This window comes from Phyllobates terribilis, unplaced genomic scaffold (assembly GCF_046119375.1).
Source record: "Phyllobates terribilis strain yellow unplaced genomic scaffold, ASM4611937v1 Scaffold_2__4_contigs__length_985480577, whole genome shotgun sequence".
Lineage (NCBI taxonomy): Eukaryota > Metazoa > Chordata > Amphibia > Anura > Dendrobatidae > Phyllobates > Phyllobates terribilis.
In genome coordinates this window covers 41,603,863-41,623,108 of record NW_027362762.1, presented here as the reverse complement: position 1 = coordinate 41,623,108, position 19,246 = coordinate 41,603,863, and the positions used below count along the sequence as shown (strand labels likewise).

The following is a 19,246-nucleotide window of genomic DNA, read 5'->3' as shown; positions in this document are numbered from 1 at the left end:
TAATGAGGCAGGTGGAGGCTCCGTGGACACCGTCTGGCATATGATCCGGCGGTGTCCGTGTTTTCATTAGGGGTGCATAAAAGTGCCGTCGGGCCACCGTTTTATGAACCTCTGAAAAAAAGGGACAACGCTGAACGGAGGCTAGAGTAACTCTGCTGCCTCATTATAGTGAATGGATCCCTCGGGGTTTTCATCTGAATTACAACACTCAGAGATTTAAATGGAAACCCCGATATCCGTGCTCAGCGTAGAGCGCAGGATAAATGGGAACATTTTACATAACATTTTGGATCACAATAAAAGCTTCGACTCAATCCACAAAAAAAGTCCCCACTCAGGTCTGTTATCTGTCAATGGAAATATAGTGGGCTTCCACTTTACTAGTAGGACAAAGGCTCTGGAAAAGCAAATCTGCCCTTGTCCCTCAAAAGAAATTCAGCATATTCTGTGCTCCCAAATCCAAATGTCCCCCTCCCTTCCGAGCCCCACAGTGTGCCTAAGCCACATTTAGCATCCACATGTTTGGCATTTCTGTAGTGATGAGAGCCCGCCTGATTTACCGATGCATGTCTCCAGAAGCATGAGCTGGGCACAATGTACTGGGCACTACAACATACTGAGAACTACAACGTCCTGGGCACTACAACGGCCATTAGCAATTTTCACTCAGCAACATCCACTGCTGCTTGTTTCTGGAAAACACCCATGAAGTTACAATCCTCACCACGCCTGTAGATAAATTCCCAAAGGGGTATAATTTCCCAAGTGGGGTCACTTTCGGGGGGGATTCTGCTATTCTAGCTCTTAGGAGCTCTCTATTTGGAGTCCGCATACTATTCTAGGAAAATCTGCGCTCCAGGAGGCACCTGAGTCTCGCCGTGTGGCTAAGCAGTACTATACAGCCACATATGGGGTATTTCTACATTCAGCAGAAATTGTGGAACACTTTGGTGCCATTTTTACCCATTTCCCAGTGTGTAAAATCTGGGGCTAAAACAAAACTTTGGTTCTAAAAATGTAATTATTCTTTCCTCATCGCCCAATGGTATAAAACTCTGTGCGGCACATGTGGTGTCAATATGCTCATTGCACCCCTAGATGAATTCATTGAGAGGTGTAGTTTGTAAAATTGATTCTCTTATGGGGAGTTCTGCTGTTCTGGCACCTCAGGGGCTCTGCCAATGTGACATGGCACCTTCAAACCAGCCCAGCAAAATATGAACTCCAATATGGCACTTCTTCCCTTCTGAACTTTCCCCTGTGCCTCAAAAAGAATATTTTTGCGGGATGGTGTCTTTTGTGGGTGGTTTCCACTGTTCAGGCACATCAGGGGCTCTCCAAATGCAACATGTCGTCTGCTAATTATTCCAGCAAATTTTGCATTGAAAAAGTCAAATGGCGCTCTTCTACCGAGCCCTGCCATGCGCCTGTCACGGGTGTGTCAGAAGTGACAGACAGTCGCCCTGCAGTTGGTTGCAGGAGATCTCTACGTTTGGCATTGCAGACGCCTTCTTAGAGGCTGTCTCTAGGACCCAGCGGCTACCTTCCCCTGGCTAATTAATACCCTGGCCTGGGTGTATGAATACCTGCTGTGTTCCAGAGGGAGGTGCTGGTGATATTCATTACTCCTTGTGAAGGCTTAGCATGAGCAGTACTTCATCCTCTCTGGAGCTTGAGGATGTGTGTGCATTTGTCTGGAGTCGTCTAAAGCTAAGCAATGTCCCCGTTTGTCTTCCCTTGTTGTCTTTAGTGTTTAGTGGAGGTCAACTAGTGCTCATCTCCTCCCTTCCCTAGCCTTAGCCATACGCTAAGGGTGATATTCTATCAGCCAGGAGGTCTCCACTCCCTCCTTTCCCTCTTCCCTCTGTGTTGCACTAAGTCCCACCCCTTGCGTGACAGCGCCCAAACAGTGGTTTCCCCCACATATGGGATATCGGCGTGCTCAGGAGGAATTGCACAAATTTTGGGGTCCACTTTTTCCTAGTACCTTTGTGAAAATAAAAAAAAATTGGCTCTAAAGTAAAATTTTTGTGAAAAAAAGTTAAACGTTCATTTTTTTTTTACATTCCAAAAATTCCTGCGAAGCACCTGCAGGGTTAATAAACTTCTTGAATGTGATTTTGAGCACCTTGAGGGGTGCAGTTTTTAGATTGAAGTCACTTTTTTGGGTATTTTCTGTCTTCTAGACCCCTCAAAGTCACTTCAAATGTGATGTGGTCCCTAAAAAAACAAAATGGTTTTGTAAATTTTGTTGGAAAAATGAGAAATCGCTGGTCAACTTTTAACCCTTATAACTTCCTAACAACAAAAATTATGCTTCAAAAAATTGTGCTGATGTAAAGAAGACGTGTGGGAAATGTTATTTATTAATTATTTTGCATGACATAACTCGGATTTAAGGGCACAGAAATGAAGTTTGGAAATTGCTAAATTTTCGCCAATATTCTGTTTTTTTTCACATTTAAACGCAAAAAGTATCAAACAAATTTTACCACCATTATGAAGTACAATATGTCACGAGAAAACATTCTCAGAATCAGGGGGGTCCGCTGAAGCGTTACAGAGTTATTACCCCATAAAGTGACAGTGGTCAGAATGGTAAAAATTGGTCCGGTCATTAAGGTGCAAACAGCCTTGGGGGACAAAGGGGTTAATATCTAAAAAAAATTGATGGGTTTTGTCTTCAATCAAGAGGTACATTTTAAGTTCATCTCATTATCATTGATGTAATTCCAACTTCTGACGCCAATTCTCTAGGTCCCTCCCATATGAGGAGCAGATCATCTATATACCGACCATACCACCTGATATGCGAGGAGAAGGGCTTGGCATCAGAAAAAATAAAAACATCCCTAACATGTATTTCTTTGCAATAGATGGAGAAAATCCCGCCCTCGTTGGTGTGCCTTGTTTCTGAAGAAAGAATTGACCATTAAAAGAAAAATAATTGTTTTAATAAAAATTCTACTGACAAATCAGGAATTCTTAAATGTATGGGCATAAAGGAGCTGTCCTACTGGTTTAACCACTTCGCGCCAGAGCCTGTTTTTGCCTTCGTGACCGGGCCAATTTTTTCAATTCTGACCACTGTCACTTTATGAGGTAATTACTCTGGAACGGATCCCCCTGATTCTGAGATTGTTTTTTCGTGACATATTGTACTTCATGATTATGGTAAAATTTCTTCGATATCACTTGCGTTTATTTGTGAAAAAATCGGAAATTTGTCGAAAATGTTGAAAATTTTGCAATTTTCAAACTTTGAAATTTTATGCCCTTAAATCAGAGAGATATGTCACACAAAATAGTTAATAAATAACATTTCCCACATGTCTACTTTACATCAGCACAATTTTGGAACCAATTTTTGTTAGGGAGCTATAAGGGTTAAAAGTTGACCAGCGATTTCTCATTTTTCCAACAAAAAAAACATTTTTTTAGGGACCACATCACATTTGAAGTCACTTTGAGAGGTCTTTATGACAGAAAATACCCAAAAGTGACACCATTCTAAAAACTGCATCCCCTCAAGGTGCTCAAAACCACATTCAAGAAGTTTATTAACCCTTCAGGTGCTTCACAGGAATTTTTGGAATGTGGAAGAAAAAAATTAACATTTAACTTTTTTCACAAAAATGTTACTTTAGACCCAGTTTTTTTTTATTTTCACAGGGGTAACAGGAAAAAATGGACCCCAAAATTTTTTGTGCAATTTCTCTTGAGCGCGCTAATACCCCATATGTGAGGGAAAACCACTGTTTGGGCGCACTGCAGGGCTCGGAAGGGAAGGAGCGCCATTAGACTTTTTGAATGTAAAATTTTTCTGAATAATTAGCAGACGCCATGTTGCGTTTGGAGAGCTCCTGATGTGCCTAAACAGTGGAAACCCACAACAAGTTACACCATTTTGGAAACTAGACCCCTTAGGGAACTTATCTAGATGTGTGGTGAGCATCTTGAACCCCAAGGTGCTTCATAGAAGTTTATAATATTGAGCTGTAAAAATAAAATTTTCACATTTTTCCCACAAAAAATGTTTTTCATTCCCTAATTTTGCATTATCATAAGGGTAATTGGATAAATTGCACCATGAAATTTGTTGTGCAATTTCTCCTGAGTACGCCGATACCCCATATGTGGGGGAAAACCACTGCTTTGGTGTACGGCAGGGTTCGGAAGAGAAAGGAGCGCTATGTTGGCTGGGATAGGCAGCAGACACCATGTCACATTTGAAGAGTCGCTGACATGCCGAAACAGCAGAAACCCCCACAAGTGACCCCATTTTGTAAACTACACCTCTCAAGGAATTCATCTAGGGAAGTAGTGAGTATTTTTTAATTTTTAAATGTATACCATTGGGCAGTGAAAAAAGCATAATTATATTTTTACCACAAAAAAATGTTTTACCCTCAGATTTTACATTTTCACACAGGGCAATGGGTAAAAATGGTGCCGAAATGTGTCACATAATTTCTTCTAAAAGTGGCAATACCCCATATGTGGCTGTATCGTACCGCTCAGCCATACGGCGAGATCTGGGGGGGACGGAGCGCTATTTGACAATTGGAGAACAAATTATTGTAGAATAGGCATTTGGATTTGGGAGCACAACATTTTCTGAATTTCTTTTGGGGGGCAAGGGCCATTTCGCTTTTCCAGAGCCTTTCTGCTACCAGTAACTTGGAAGTCCCTTATATTTTTAACAGATGATGGACCTGAGTGGGGACTAGCTTTTTTTGAGGACTGAGTTGAAGCTTTTATTGGGAACATTTTACGTAACATTTATCCGGCGCTCGAGGCTGAGCACTTACATCGGGGTTTCCATCTAAATTTCCAAGTGATGTAATTCAGATGAAACCCCTGCGGGATCCATTCACTGTAATGAGGCAGCAGAGTTACTCTGGACTCCGTCTGGCCTCTGTTTACTGGTGTCCTTTTTTTCAGAAGTGCACAAAACTGTGGCCAACCGCACTTTTATGCACGCCTAAAACAAATGACACCGTGGGATCACAGGCCAGACGGCATCCACAGTGGCCTATATCTGCCTCATTACAGGGAATCTTCCATCATGGGTTCTGGCTGAATCACGTATTTCAGAGATTTACACGGAAACTCTGGTGTAAGTGCTCAGCGCAGAGCGCAGGATAAATGTGGGCAGAGCCTTACTGCGATCTTTGGGAGACATAATAAACCAATCAGTAGCAGGTGAAGAATTGGTTTTATTTATTTTTTTACGCCGTTCCTCGTGCGGTATAAGTGATGAGATTACTTTATTCTTCGGGTCGGTGCGATTACAGAGATACCAGATTTATATCGGGTTTTTATGACTGACAGCTGTCACACTCTAAGAGACGCTTTTTTTTTGCAAAATCTAGTTTTTGCATCGGCATATTTTGAGAGCTATAATTTTTCCATATTTCGGCAAACAGAGTCATGTGACGGCTTGTTTTTTGCGGGACGAGTTGACATTTTTATTGGTACCATTTTTGGGTACGTGACATTTTTTGATCGCTCTCTATTCCGTTTTTTGGGAGGTAAAATTAACAAAAACCAACAATTCAGGAATTGTTTTTTGAGGTTTTTTTTGCGTGTGGTAAAAGTGATCAGGCAGCATTATTCTTCGGGTCAGTACGTTTACAGCGATACTACACTTACTGTATATTTTTTTTATGTTTTGGCGCTTTTACACAATAAAACAATTTTATAGAAAAAATATTTTTTTTGCATTGCTTTATTCTGAGCGCTACAACTTTATTTTTCGGCTGATGGAGCTGTATGGCGGCTTTTTTTTTTGCGGAACAAGATGACGTTTTCAGCGGTACCATTTTTATTTCCATTTTGCTTTTTGATCGCATTTTTTTCCACTTTTTGCTTGGCAATATGATGAAAAAGCATATTTTTTTGCTCCGTTTCTTATTTATTTTTATTACGGTGTGCACAGAAGGAGTTAATTAGTGTGACAGTTTTATAGATCGGGTTGTTTCGGACGCGGCGATACCAAATATGTGTACTTTTTTTAGTTTTGCATAAATATACGGATTTATTGGTTTAATATTTTATTTATTTATTTTTATTTTGTGATTTTTTTTTGAACAGTTTAAAAACATTTTTTTTTACATTTTTACTTAGTCCCTGTATGGGACATTAATTTTTATTTTTCTGATCACTGATCTCATGTAATGTAATAGACATGTATTACATTACATGAGATCTTCGCTGACTGTTTCACAGTCAGAGTCTCCTGCCAGGCTTCAGCTGCAGGCTGAGCCAGGCAGGACACCATACATGGCAGATCTGGAGGCGGTCATGTGACCTCCAGCTGCCATAGCAACGTCAGGTCCTGGAAGGTATAAGGGGGCCGTCGGAGAGGTAAGTGGACGACCCCCTCTCCTCCTGCTGTCTTCTATATGCCGCGATCACTATAGATCGCGGCATATAGAAGACAACAAAGGGTTAACATCATTGGGACCTGATCCAATCAGGTCCCGATGATGTCCCCTGTCAGAGCTAACGCTATGCACCGGAATCGCAGCGCTTGCAGGACCCTGGGGGTCCTGAGCGCTGCGAGACCACCCACTGTTTTTAAACGTCGGCGCTGCACAGAGCCCAGCAAGCGCCGACGTTTATCTACAGTGGGCGGTCGGGAACCGGTTAACAGGTACGTTCATTGTAGAAATCCACAATTTGGTTGTTCTTTAATTATCTTTAGAAGTTTGAGTGCAATAAGCTGTTTGTGCATCGGGGTGGGACTGTGGGTAGGGTCTTTGGCTTTGCTCTGGCCCCTCAGCTGTCTCTGATGTCTGTACCTTGTCATTGTTTTAAATTTTGCGTCGGTGCCTAGGGAGGCACTTGCGCACGTTTATCTCCCAGTGGGCTTCAGGAAAATGACGCCAGTTTCGGCGCATGCGCAGATTTAGATCTCGGCGTATTGACAAGCTGAGATCTCAATGTCAAACTGTAACCCCTGCCTATAGGCCACAAATAGATAATGGGCAAATCGCTGACAGCAACCATGTCATGTATGGTCTCTGGGTAAAGGTAAATTCCTGATAAAAAAAATATGGCGGCGATCTCGAACTTCTGCGATCATCCGGAAAGAAATAATTACATAAGGTGAGAATTTCATAAAATCCTGAAGGGCTGATAACAACCCACAACCCGGCCCATGTGAGGTCATCAAGGGAGATGTGTGACCTCATGCACGTCACTGACAGCGTGGGAGAATTCTCCTGCGCTCAACGCTTGAGCAGGAGAATTCTCCCACGCTGGGATGGCATTGAGATGACGGCTCCAGCTCTGCTACATTCACATGACAGGCTTGATCGCAGCCAAAAGCTGCCATCCAGCTTGCCATGCCGCAGACACTGAGATGCGCATGCTTGCGCTCTGCAGTGTCTATGAAGGATGGCATGCTGGATTTCAAGTGTGGTGAAATTGCAAAAAAAGTGCAACATAGGTTATGTATGGTTGTCCTGAGGAAGGAGTCGGTGGACCCTGAAACGCGTAGACAATAAACCTACATTTTTATCCATACTAATGGTTTGTCGTGACTCCTGAGAGCGCAGAAACAACTTCCTTTCCCAGCATCTATCTATTACGAGTTTGTAGACACCAAACATGTATAGGTTCTTTTTTATTTAAGTGGCAAAAAAAAAAAAGGGGGTAGCCATTTTCCAAGACCGGTATTGTCTCCATTTTTCGGATCTGAGGCCGGGTGAGAGCTTATTTTTTGCGCGCCCATTTTGGGGTAGATGCAGTGTTTTGATTGCCCGTTATTGCATTTTATTGCGGCGACCAAAAAAACGTAATTCTAGTGTTTTGATTTTTTTTTTTCCTCATTACGCCGTTTACCGATCGGATTAATTGTTTTTATATATTGATAGATCGGCCGATTCTGAACACAGCGATACCAAATATGTGCATTTTTTTTATTTTATATGGGACGAAAGGGGGCTGATTTAAACTTTTATTTTTTTTAATATTTCTAAAAAGTTTTCTTTTTTTTTTTTTACTTGCTTCAATAGTCTCTATGGGAGACTAGAAGCTGCGATCATCCGATCGTGTGTAGCAAAAATGCTCATCTGCAATGAACGTCGACCGCTGGGCGGCGTTCATAACAGATCGGCAATGACAGCCACAGGGGTCTCCTGCAGATCCCGAGTTGTCATGCCAAAGATTTGCTTACATTTTTCACTCGCCAATTTTTCTCTGCCATCCACAGAGATCATCTACACTGCCATGGGTTTTAAACTTCTTGATTTTGTTGCGCACCGTGGACAAAGGAACATCAAGATCTCTGGAGATGGACTTGTAACCTTGAAATTGTTGATATTGTTCAGCAATCTTAGTTCTCAAGTCCTCAGACAGTTCTCTCCTCCTCTTTCTGTTCTCCATGCTTAGTGTGGCACACACAGACACACAATGCAAAGATTGAGGCAACTTCTCCCCTTTTTATCTGGTTCCAGGTGTGATTTTCATATTGCCCACATCTGTTACTTGTCACAGGTGAGTCTGAACGAGCATCACACGCTGGAAATAAAAGTTGTTCACACACAATTTTGTCCGGCCCATTTTTGGGGTTCTGTGTCGAAATTATGTCCAATTTTCCTCTTTTTCTTTGCTTTTTTTTTTAGTGTTGTTCCAATACACACAAAGGAAATAAACGTATGTAACAAAACGTGTAATTGCAGTAATATTCTGGGAGAAATACTTCATTTTCTGGAATTGTAGTGTTTGGGTCGCAGCGATCATTAATACTGGATATAAACTCCGTTTACTGAAGCAAATTCGGAAAACAAATTTTTAATCAGTTCCAACAGATAAAGAACAGGTTTAATTAAAAAAAAAAAAAAAAAAAAAAAAAAGGCGAGAATTGTCTTATGTGTACGGTCACTGGGGTCTGGTCATGTGACTGCGGACGGCCACACAAAGTGCAGGCGTAAGACCCTAGGAAGCAGCCTCAGATGTGTGCCCCCTCTTCTTCCTCAGCTCCTCCATCCTCCTCGTCTGATACTCCTGCATACATTTCCTGAACTCCTGCACTTGGTCCTGGCAGCGCCTCCAGTCCTGATTCTCCGCCATACACTCCTGCACTGCATAGTGAAACGCCGTACATCCGGTCCGTGCGATCATTTGATCCACCGGGTCTTCCTCGTCCTGCTGCTTGCGACTGCGGTCATGAGGTTGAGACGTTGGGGCGGCCATGATTACTGCAAAACAACAGAAAAATGGCTACATTAAGGGGGGTTGTCCACTTTTTGGGAATTTTTTATGACGTAAATGCAATTTTTATGGCTTGGGGGCTAAAAATAAGTTTTGCAATTAGGTTTTATTATAAATTTTGCACCGTTTGCTTTCTATAACCTCTGCGTAGCAATGTCTATTGCTGGCTGCAGAATGAGTTAACTGAGGGTCCCTCAGTGGGCTTGGTCTGATGTTAAAGCTTGTAACTCTTATCTGATCTGTTTCTAACTACAGATCACATCGAAGTTAAATGGACAAAGAAACAAACAGCCTGTAAAAGCAAAACTGTGCAAACTTTCTAATGTAACCCAATTGTAAAAATCATTTTTAGCCCCAAATACATGCATTTAAGTAAAAAAAAAAGTCCTAAAAAGTGGACAACTCCTTTAAATATGGCTATAAAGAATTGGTGCAAGTATGTATAAACGTTGTCGTCGATAGGGAAGTGAGTGGCCACCCAGTTTTCGATTTTTTCCTTTCTTCCAAAAGCCTTCACTTAAAAAAAAAAAAAAGAAGAAACAATTCCGACATTTATTTTCACTTCTGTTTTGACGGCATTGAAAAATGACTCGGTAACAGGATTCTCCCGGTCAGTACAATTGTGGAGGTAGGAAAGTTGTAACACGTACACACATACATACTTACAGTTGTGCTCAAAAGTTTACACACCCCGGCAGAATTTTTGGCCTTGTTTCAGAGAATATGAATGATAACAAAAAAACTTTTTCTCCACTCATGGTTATTGGTTGGGTGAAGCCATTTATTGTCAAACTACTGTGTTTTCTCTTTTTAAATCTTAATGACAACCAAAAGCATCCAAATGACCCTGATCAAAAGTTCACATACCCCGGTGATTTTTGGCCTGATAACATGCACAGAATTTGACACAAATGGGTTTGAATGGCCACTAAAGGTAACATCCTCACCTGTGACCTGTCTGCTTGTAATCAGTGTGTGTGCATAAAAGCTGAGTGAGTTTCTGGGATCCAGACAGACTCTTACATCTTTCATCCAGCCACTGATGCTTCTGGATAGTGAGTCATGAGGAAAGCAAAAGAATTGTCAACGGATCTACGGGAAAAGGAAAGGGATACAAAAAAATATCCAAGGAATTGATAATGCCAGTCAGCAGCATTCAAACTGTGATTAACAAATGGAAAATCAGGGTCTCTGTAAAAACCAAACCACTGTCAGGTAGACCAGCGAAAATTTTGGCCACAACTGCCAGGAAAATTGTTCGGAATTCAAAGAAAAACCCACAAATAAGATCAGCTGAAATTCAGGACTCTCTGAAAACTAGCGGTGTGGCTGTACCAATATGCACAATAAGGAGGCATTTGAAGAAAAATGGGCTGCATGGCCGAGTCCCAGAAGAAAACCATTACTGCGCAAATGCCACAAAGTATCTCACCTACAATACACCAAACAGCACAGAGACAAGCCTCAAAACTTCTGGAACAAGGTAATTTGGAGTGATGAGACCAAAATTGAACTTTCTGGCCACAACTATAAACGTTACATTTGGAGAGAGGTAAACAAGGCCTATGATGAAAGGAACACCATTCCTACAGTAAAGCACGGAGGTGGATCGCTGATGTTTTGGGGATGTGTGAGCTACAAAGGCACAGGAAACTAGGTAAAAGTTGAAGGAAAGATGAATACTGCACGTTATCAAATACTGGAGACAAATTTGCACTCGTCAGCCCGGAAGCTGCACATGGGACGTACTTGGACCTTCCAACATGACAAAAATCCAAAACACAAGGCCAAGTCGACCTGTCATTGGCTACAGCAGAACAAGGTGAAGGTCCTGGAGTGGCCATCTCAGTCTCCTGACCTCAATATCATTGAGCCACTCTGCGGAGATCTCAAGCGCGCAGTTCATGCTAGACAGCCCAGGAATTTACAGGAACTGGAGTCTTTTTGCCAGGAAGAATGGGCAGCTTTACCATCCAAGAAAATAAAGAACCTCATCCACAACTACCACAAAAGAATTCAAGCTGTCATTGATGTTAGAGGGGGCAATACACGGTATTAAGAACTGGGGTAGTGAACTTTTGATCAGGGTCATTTGGATGTTTTTGGTTGTCATTAAGATTTAAAAGAGAAAACACCGTAGTCTGACAATAAATGGCTTCACCCAACCAATAACCATGAGTGGAGAAAAAGTTTTTTTGTTATTATTCATATTCTCTGAAACAAGGCCAAGATAGGAAAAATTCTGCCGGGGTATGTAAACTTTTGAGCACAACTAATTATATATATATATATATATATATATATATATATACAGTACAGACCAAAAGTTTGGACACACCTTCTCATTTAAAGATTTTTCTGTATTTTCATGACTATGAAAATTGTACATTCACACTGAAGGCATCAAAACTATGAACTAACACATGTGGAATTATATACTTAACAAAAAAGTGTGAAACAACTGAAAATATGTCTTATATTCTAGGTTCTTCAAAGTAGCCACCTTTTGCTTTGATGACTGCTTTGCACACTCTTGGCATTCTCTTGATGAGCTTCAAGAGGTAGTCACCGGAAATGGTCTTCCAACAATCTTGAAGGAGTTCCCAGAGATGCTTAGCACTTGTTGGCCCTTTTGCCTTCACTCTGCGGTCCAGCTCACCCCAAACCATCTCGATTGGGTTCAGGTCTGGTGACTGTGGAGGCCAGGTCATCTGGCGCAGCCCCCCATCACTCTCCTTCTTGGTCAAATAGCCCTTACACAGCCTGGAGGTGTGTTTGGGGTCATTGTCCTGTTGAAAAATAAATGATGGTCCAACTAAACGCAAACTGGATGGAATAGCATGCCGCTGCAAGATGCTGTGGTAGCCATGCTGGTTCAGTATGCCTTCAATTTTGATTAAATCCCCAACAGTGTCACCAGCAAAGCACCATCACACCTCCTCCTCCATGCTTCACGGTGGGAACCAGGCATGTAGAGTCCATCCGTTCACCTTTTCTGCGTCGCACAAAGACACGGTGGTTGGAACCAAAGATCTCAAATTTGGACTCATCAGACCAAAGCACAGATTTCCACTGGTCTAAGGTCCATTCCTTGTGTTCTTTAGCCCAAACAAGTCTCTTCTGCTTGTTGCCTGTCCTTAGCAGTGGTTTCCTAGCAGCTATTTTACCATGAAGGCCTGCTGCACAAAGTCTCCTCTTAACAGTTGTTGCAGAGATGTGTCTGCTGCTAGAAATCTGTGTGGCATTGACGTGGTCTCTAATCTGAGCTGCTGTTAACCTGCGATTTCTGAGGCTGGTGACTCGGATAAACTTATCCTCAGAAGCAGAGGTGACTCTTGGTCTTCCTTTCCTGGGGCGGTCCTCATGTGAGCCAGTTTCTTTGTAGCGCTTGATGGTTTTTGCAACTGCACTTGGGGACACTTTCAAAGTTTGCCCAATTTTTCGGACTGACTGACCTTCATTTCTTAAAGTAATGATGGCCACTCGTTTTTCTTTACTTAGCTGCTTTTTTCTTGCCATAATACAAATTCTAACAGTCTATTCAGTAGGACTATCAGCTGTGTATCCACCAGACTTCTGCACAACACAACTGATGGTCCCAACCCCATTTATAAGGCAAGAAATCCCACTTATTAAACCTGACAGGGCACACCTGTGAAGTGAAGACCATTTCTGGTGACTACCTCTTGAAGCTCATCAAGAGAATGCCAAGAGTGTGCAAAGCAGTCATCAAAGCAAAAGGTGGCTACTGTGAAGAACCTAGAATATAAGACATATTTTCAGTGGTTTCACACTTTTTTGTTAAGTATATAATTCCACATGTGGTAATTCATAGTTTTGATGCCTTCAGTGTGAATGTACAATTTTCATAGTCATGAAAACACAGAAAAATCTTTACATGAGGTGTGTCCAAACTTTTGGCCTGTACTATATATATATAATTTCTATTTTTTTTGGCCTTTTATATGGAATCTGCACTGGGGGGGGGTGAATGCATCTATGGGTTCAACCTTAGATCTGTAGGGCTTTCCATTCACTGACATCAAGGAGAAATCTAGAAAATGATAAATTAGAATATATCAAAGTTATTACAATACATAACACATATAATATCAAGCAGTCTGGGATTTGTGGTCCCTACAAACAAGAAGCCCAATAATTAAGACACAGTGAATAAAGGACACAACTACCAGGGTGCTCACCTGCACCAGTCTCGCCATGCTCGTGTGTCACTGTGTCCTCTCTTCAATCCTTTCCCACTCTTTCACTAAAAGACTCTCATTTCACTTTTTCCACAATTGTCCTTGCTTCCCCTGTATCCACCATCGGACGCCGCCATTTTTTCGTAGTCCAATTTATCATTGCCTTAAACGCAGCAGAAAACACTCTAAATGTAGACAATCATTGCGCGTCTGCGGCGGCCTCTAGTGGCAGGAGAGTGCTACTTCCGGTTGAGTAATAGCTTCTCCTTCAGGCCATGACGCCCACTTCCGGTTATGGATTTGCCTGTACCAAGATGGTTGCCAGGATTTCTGTGCAGAGTGACTGGGCTGCCTGTCTGAGGTGGGGGCTGCAGGTCAAAAATGGGGAATGAGAAACTTTTTAGTCTGAGATGTTAGTTACTATTTTATCTCAGTCTATTCTACCTATGGGCTGTTGTATAGCTATAACTCTCAGTGTGTCCTGACACCATTCAGCTCTCTGCATGCTGGGAATTGTAGTGCCATCAAATCTGGGGACCTTTAAGTTGTCTTACAGGAGCTGTCCAACCCCTTTACATTTGCATTATGGCATCACTTGCCGCCTTTCTGGCCCCCGATACCAGTTATTATATAGTGATGCTGTATCGCCAGGATTCATGCCATGAACGCCGCCATGGGCTTGTTTTTACGGCGTTCATCGTGTGGTAAAAATAAGGTCAGAGGTCAGTGCGATCACCGCGACGCTGAACTCCTATGGTTATGTCTTATTTTACTGGTTAAAAAAATTCACAACTTTATTATAAAAAAAGGTTGTTTTTTTTTGTCACCGTCCTCTGAGATCCGTTATTTTTTTCTCCTCTGGATGGCGCTGTGCGAGCTGGAGTTATCAGTGGAACAATTTTGGGGCAAATGCGACGTCTGGACGTTTTTTTTCTATTGTATTTTTTTGGGGGAAGGAGCAATGCTAAATGTTTATTTTACTTGTTTTTATATATATAATATATATTGTATATAATGTATATAACAAAAAAAAGAATGTGTGTGTGTGTGTGTGTGTGTGTGTGTGTGTGTATATATATATATATATATATATATATATATATATATATATATATATATATATATATATATATATATATATACACAGTACAGACCAAAAGTTTGGACACACCTTCTCATTTAAAGATTTTTCATGACTTTGAAAATTGTACATTCACACTGAAGGCATCAAAACTATGAATTACCACATGTGGAATTATATACTTAACAAAAAAGTGTGAAACAACTGAAAATATGTCTTATATTCTAGGTTCTTCACAGTAGCCACCTTTTGCTTTGATGACTGCTTTGCACACTCTTGGCATTCTCTTGATGAGCTTCAAGAGGTAGTCACCGGAAATGGTTTTCACTTCACAGGTGTGCCCTGTCAGGTTTAATAAGTGGGATTTCTTGTCTTATAAATGGGGTTGGGACCATCAGTTGTGCTGTGCAGAAGTCTGGTGGATACACAGCTGATAGTCCTACTGAATAGACTGTTAGAATTTGTATTATGGCAAGAAAAAAATCAACTAAGTAAAGAAAAACGAGTGGCCATCATTACTTTAAGAAATGAAGGTCAGTCAGTCTGAAAAATTGGGAAAACTTTGAAAGTACATATGCAAAAAACATCAAGGGCTACAAACAAACTGGCTCACATGAGGACTGCCCCAGGAAAGGAAGACCAAGAGTCACCTCTGCTTCTGAGGATAAGTTTATCCGAGTCACCAGCCTCAGAAATCGCAGGTTAACAGCAGCTCAGATTAGAGACCAGGTCAATGCCACACAGAGTTCTAGCAGCAGACACATCTCTACAACAACTGTTAAGAGGAGACTTTGTGCAGCAGGCCTTCATGGTAAAATAGCTGCTAGGAAACCACTGCTAAGGACAGGCAACAAGCACAAGAGACTTGTTTGGGCTAAAGAACACAAGGAATGGACATTAGACCAGTGGAAATCTGTGCTTTGGTCTGATGAGTCCAAATTTGAGATCTTTGGTTCCAACCACCGTGTCTTTGTGCGACGCAGAAAAGGTGAACGGATGGACTCTACATGCCTGGTTCCCACCGTGAAGCATGGAGGAGGAGGTGTGATGGTGTGGGGGGGCTTTGCTGGTGACACTGTTGGGGATTTATTCAAAATTGAAGGCATACTGAGCCAGCATGGCTACCACAGCATCTTGCAGCGGCATGCTATTCCATCCGGTTTGCGTTTAGTTGGACCATCATTTATTTTTCAACGGGACAATGACCCCAAACACACCTCCAGACTGTGTAAGGGCTATTTGACCAAGAGGGAGAGTGATGGGGGGCTACGCCAGATGACCTGGCCTCCACAGTCACCAGACCTGAACCCAATCGAGATGGTTTGGGGTGAGCTGGACCGCAGAGTGAAGGCAAAAGGGCCAACAAGTGCTAAGCATCTCTGGGAACTCCTTCAAGATTGCTGGAAGACCATTTCCGGTGACTACCTCTTGAAGCTCATCAAGAGAATGCCAAGAGTGTGCAAAGCAGTCATCAAAGCAAAAGGTGGCTACTGTGAAGAACCTAGAATATAAGACATATTTTCAGTTGTTTCACACTTTTTTGTTAAGTATATAATTCCACATGTGGTAATTCATAGTTTTGATGCCTTCAGTGTGAATGTACAATTTTCATAGTCATGAAAATACAGAAAAATCTTTAAATGAGAAGGTGTGTCCAAACTTTTGGTCTGTACTGTATATTGAATATAACAAAAAAAATATATATGTGTGTGTGTATATATATATATATATATATATATATGTACTTTTTTTATTTATATTTTTTAACATTAAGCACATATATATTTTTGTAAATATATTTTATATATATACTTAAACATGTATTTTAACATTAAATATATGTAGAAATATATACTATAAATAAAAAATTGTGTGTGTGTATATATGTATATGTATATATATGTGTAAAAAGAACTGACCAGCACATCCCTAATGTGAACATGTGCAAGCTGCAGAAACTGAATAAGATATATAAAAAGAAAGTGCAGCAGCACTCCATTATGGCCAAAATACATAAAGACAATAAACGTTTGATTTAAACTGTGTTATTACTCAATGAACTTTACTTACAAAAAACGGAGGTTCTTAGCGCATAAATTGGCCAGTTCATGTGTGCCCATCAACCGCTGCAAGGTGACCTCCCATCTGATGGGTACTACTCTGCCTACATGCCTCTCTTGGGCTACAAGCCTATAACTCTGGACAGAACATGTCACTTCTGGGCTAAAACACCTACAATTTAAATGGGCTGGTAGAATATACATCACCTGCTGGTTAAATGGGGGGAGTGCAAGGTCAGACAGGAGGCAGTTACCACCTCCTATAGTAATATGTCAGAAAAACTGAACAGCACATCCTAATGTGAACAGGTGGAAGCTGCAGTTCTGATGGGTACTACTCTGCCTACATGCCTCTCATGGGAGGTCACCTTGCAGCGGTTGATGGGCACACATGAATTGGCCAATTTATGCGCTAAGAACCTCCGTTTTTTGTAAGTAAAGTTCATTGAGTAATAACACAGTTTAAATCAAACGTTTTTATTGTCTTTATGTATTTTGGCCATAATGGAGTGCTGCTGCACTTTCTTTTTATATATCTTATTCAGTTTCTGCAGCTTGCACCAATCTTTAAATGAGAAGGTGTGTCCAAACTTTTGGTCTGTACTGTATATGCGATGGAGCAGGATTAGCTCTTTCCTACCGGACCCCCTAGGTGCTGCCCTTGTTCCCCGCCGGTCTGCTCTTCTGGCGAGGGGATGTCATGTGACCACTGAAGCCAATTAGCAGTTGTGATCCGTCTGACACTGGAGGAGACCTGCGGGGGACCCGGGCAGAAGAGTGAAGGAACCTCAGGGGTCCGGCAGGTGAGTACATTTTTTTATTTTTTCATTCTTGGACCACCTCTGTATCTGCCGTCCCTATGAGCCGCACGGCAGCGTATGATGGTTTTTCTCGCTCTGTCTTGCAGGAAGGTGGAAGGAGAGGCGTGGGTCTCCTGCAAGATCCCAGGTAAATGTGGCTGCGAAGGGGTCCGACATGGGCTGAGGTCTGGGCAAGTCGTCTCATCCCCACGAGCTTCGTGACTGTTCGCCAGGGGAAGTCGTTCCCTGCTGTAGGTTTACCCTGCAGCGACCCCTTCTGGAATAAATGTTGTATGACATGTCAGATAATTGATTGACACTGTAACATAGGCGACCCCTGAGGAGAGAAGTCCCCAGTTACTTGAAGACAACACAAGTCTGCTCAAGTGTGAATGATGGATCCTTAAGACGCTGTCTACTGTATACAATCCTTAATTTCTGATGAGATTATGCATAGTTGCCAATCTGAAACAAGCAAAACAGCAGTATAAAGCATGGGGGAGGGATAAGTAGCAGCCTGGTGTTAGGTTAAAATTTAGCAGCTCCAAAGGTCACAATTTTATTTACACATCAAGAAGTATTGGCAGGGTTGGGGTAAAGTCTTATCGGGGGCACAGTGGTCGTTGCGCAGGGTTTGCAGCAATGGAGATGATAAGAAACCTGGTGTTTAATTGAGGAGTCCTGTATGTTATAGGGAAGACGACAGTGTACGGGGCCCTGAAGTGTGAAGGAATGAGGCCTGATGGGACCCCCGATGTCACCTCCTCCGAGGATTTCTCTGTTCTCGAAATCACTAAGGTATCAAATATCCATAGAAAAAACTTCTGTACTGTACACCCCAATAACAAAGCTACAGTCACCCATAGACGGCAGCGTGAAGAGGTAGGAAACCTGCAGTAATCATCTCCTCTGTCCTACAGAAAAGCCTCCTCATCGCCTGCCCGGCACAGAACGTCGCCTCTAAATTCCTGGCTCCTTACACCAGCTTCCCGAGAGTACACCAGAAAAGTGTAAGATGTTCTATGTACAAGAATATAACTACTATAATACTGCCCCCTATGTACAAGAATATAACTACTATAATACTGCCCCCTATGTACAAGAATATAACTACTATAATACTGCCCCCTATGTACAACAATATAGCTACTATAATACTGCTCATATGTACAAGAATATAACTACTATAATACTGCTCCTATGTACAAGAATATAACTACTATAATACTGCCCCCTATGTACAAGAATATAACTACCATAATACTGCCCCCTATGTACAAGAATATAACTACTAGAATACTGCCCCCTATGTACAAGAATATAACTACTATAATACTGCCCCCTATGTACAAGAATATAACTACTATAATACTGCCCCCTGTGTACAACAATATAACTACTATAATACTGCCCCCTATGTACAACAATATAACTACTATAATACTGCTCCTATGTACAAGAATATAACTACTATAATACTGCCCCCTATGTACAAGAATATAACTACCATAATACTGCCCCCTATGTACAAGAATATAACTACTATAATACTGCTCCTATGTACAAGAATATAACTACTATAATACTGCCCCCTATGTACAAGAATATAACTACTATAATACTGCCCCCTATGTACAAGAATATAACTACTATAATACTGCCCCCTATGTACAAGAATATAACTATTATAATACTGCCCCCTATGTACAACAATATAACTACTATAATACTGCTCCTATGTACAAGAATATAACTACTATAATACTGCTCCTATGTACAAGAATATAACTACTATAATACTGCTCCCTATGTACAAGAATATAACTACTATAATACTGCCCCCTATGTACAAGAATATAACTACTATAATACTGCCCCCTA

The 19,246-nt window shown here is 41.5% G+C and overlaps 2 protein-coding genes across 4 annotated transcripts in view; one reads left to right on the top strand and one right to left on the bottom strand.

Annotated features, from left to right (window-relative positions):
- Positions 1 to 8,857: 8,857 nt before the first annotated feature.
- On the bottom strand, positions 8,858 to 13,584 carry COA4 (cytochrome c oxidase assembly factor 4 homolog). Of its 3 annotated transcripts, XM_073661270.1 has the most exons (3): positions 13,425 to 13,535; positions 13,233 to 13,276; positions 8,861 to 9,209 (listed from the first exon to the last, which is right to left on the bottom strand). In XM_073661270.1, exon 3 carries the CDS (start codon positions 9,202 to 9,204, stop codon positions 8,947 to 8,949), a length of 258 nt encoding a protein of 85 aa, XP_073517371.1. In that variant the 5' UTR covers positions 9,205 to 9,209; positions 13,233 to 13,276; positions 13,425 to 13,535; the 3' UTR covers positions 8,861 to 8,946. The 3 variants fall into 3 exon arrangements, with proteins under 3 accessions (XP_073517372.1, XP_073517371.1, XP_073517370.1); XM_073661271.1 differs by lacking the exon at positions 13,233 to 13,276 and having other exon boundaries at positions 8,858 to 9,209; positions 13,510 to 13,576; XM_073661269.1 differs by lacking the exon at positions 13,233 to 13,276 and having other exon boundaries at positions 8,868 to 9,209; positions 13,425 to 13,584.
- Positions 13,585 to 13,665: 81 nt separating this feature from the next.
- The window catches only part of PAAF1 (proteasomal ATPase associated factor 1), a 63,575-nt gene continuing 57,994 nt past the window's right edge, over positions 13,666 to 19,246 (top strand). Inside the window, exons 1-4 of the mRNA XM_073661268.1 lie at positions 13,666 to 13,785; positions 17,473 to 17,513; positions 18,060 to 18,163; positions 18,286 to 18,375. Of these exons, the coding sequence (XP_073517369.1) occupies positions 13,700 to 13,785; positions 17,473 to 17,513; positions 18,060 to 18,163; positions 18,286 to 18,375 (321 nt within the window). The 5' untranslated portion in view covers positions 13,666 to 13,699. The remainder of the gene's footprint in view (positions 13,786 to 17,472; positions 17,514 to 18,059; positions 18,164 to 18,285; positions 18,376 to 19,246) is intronic.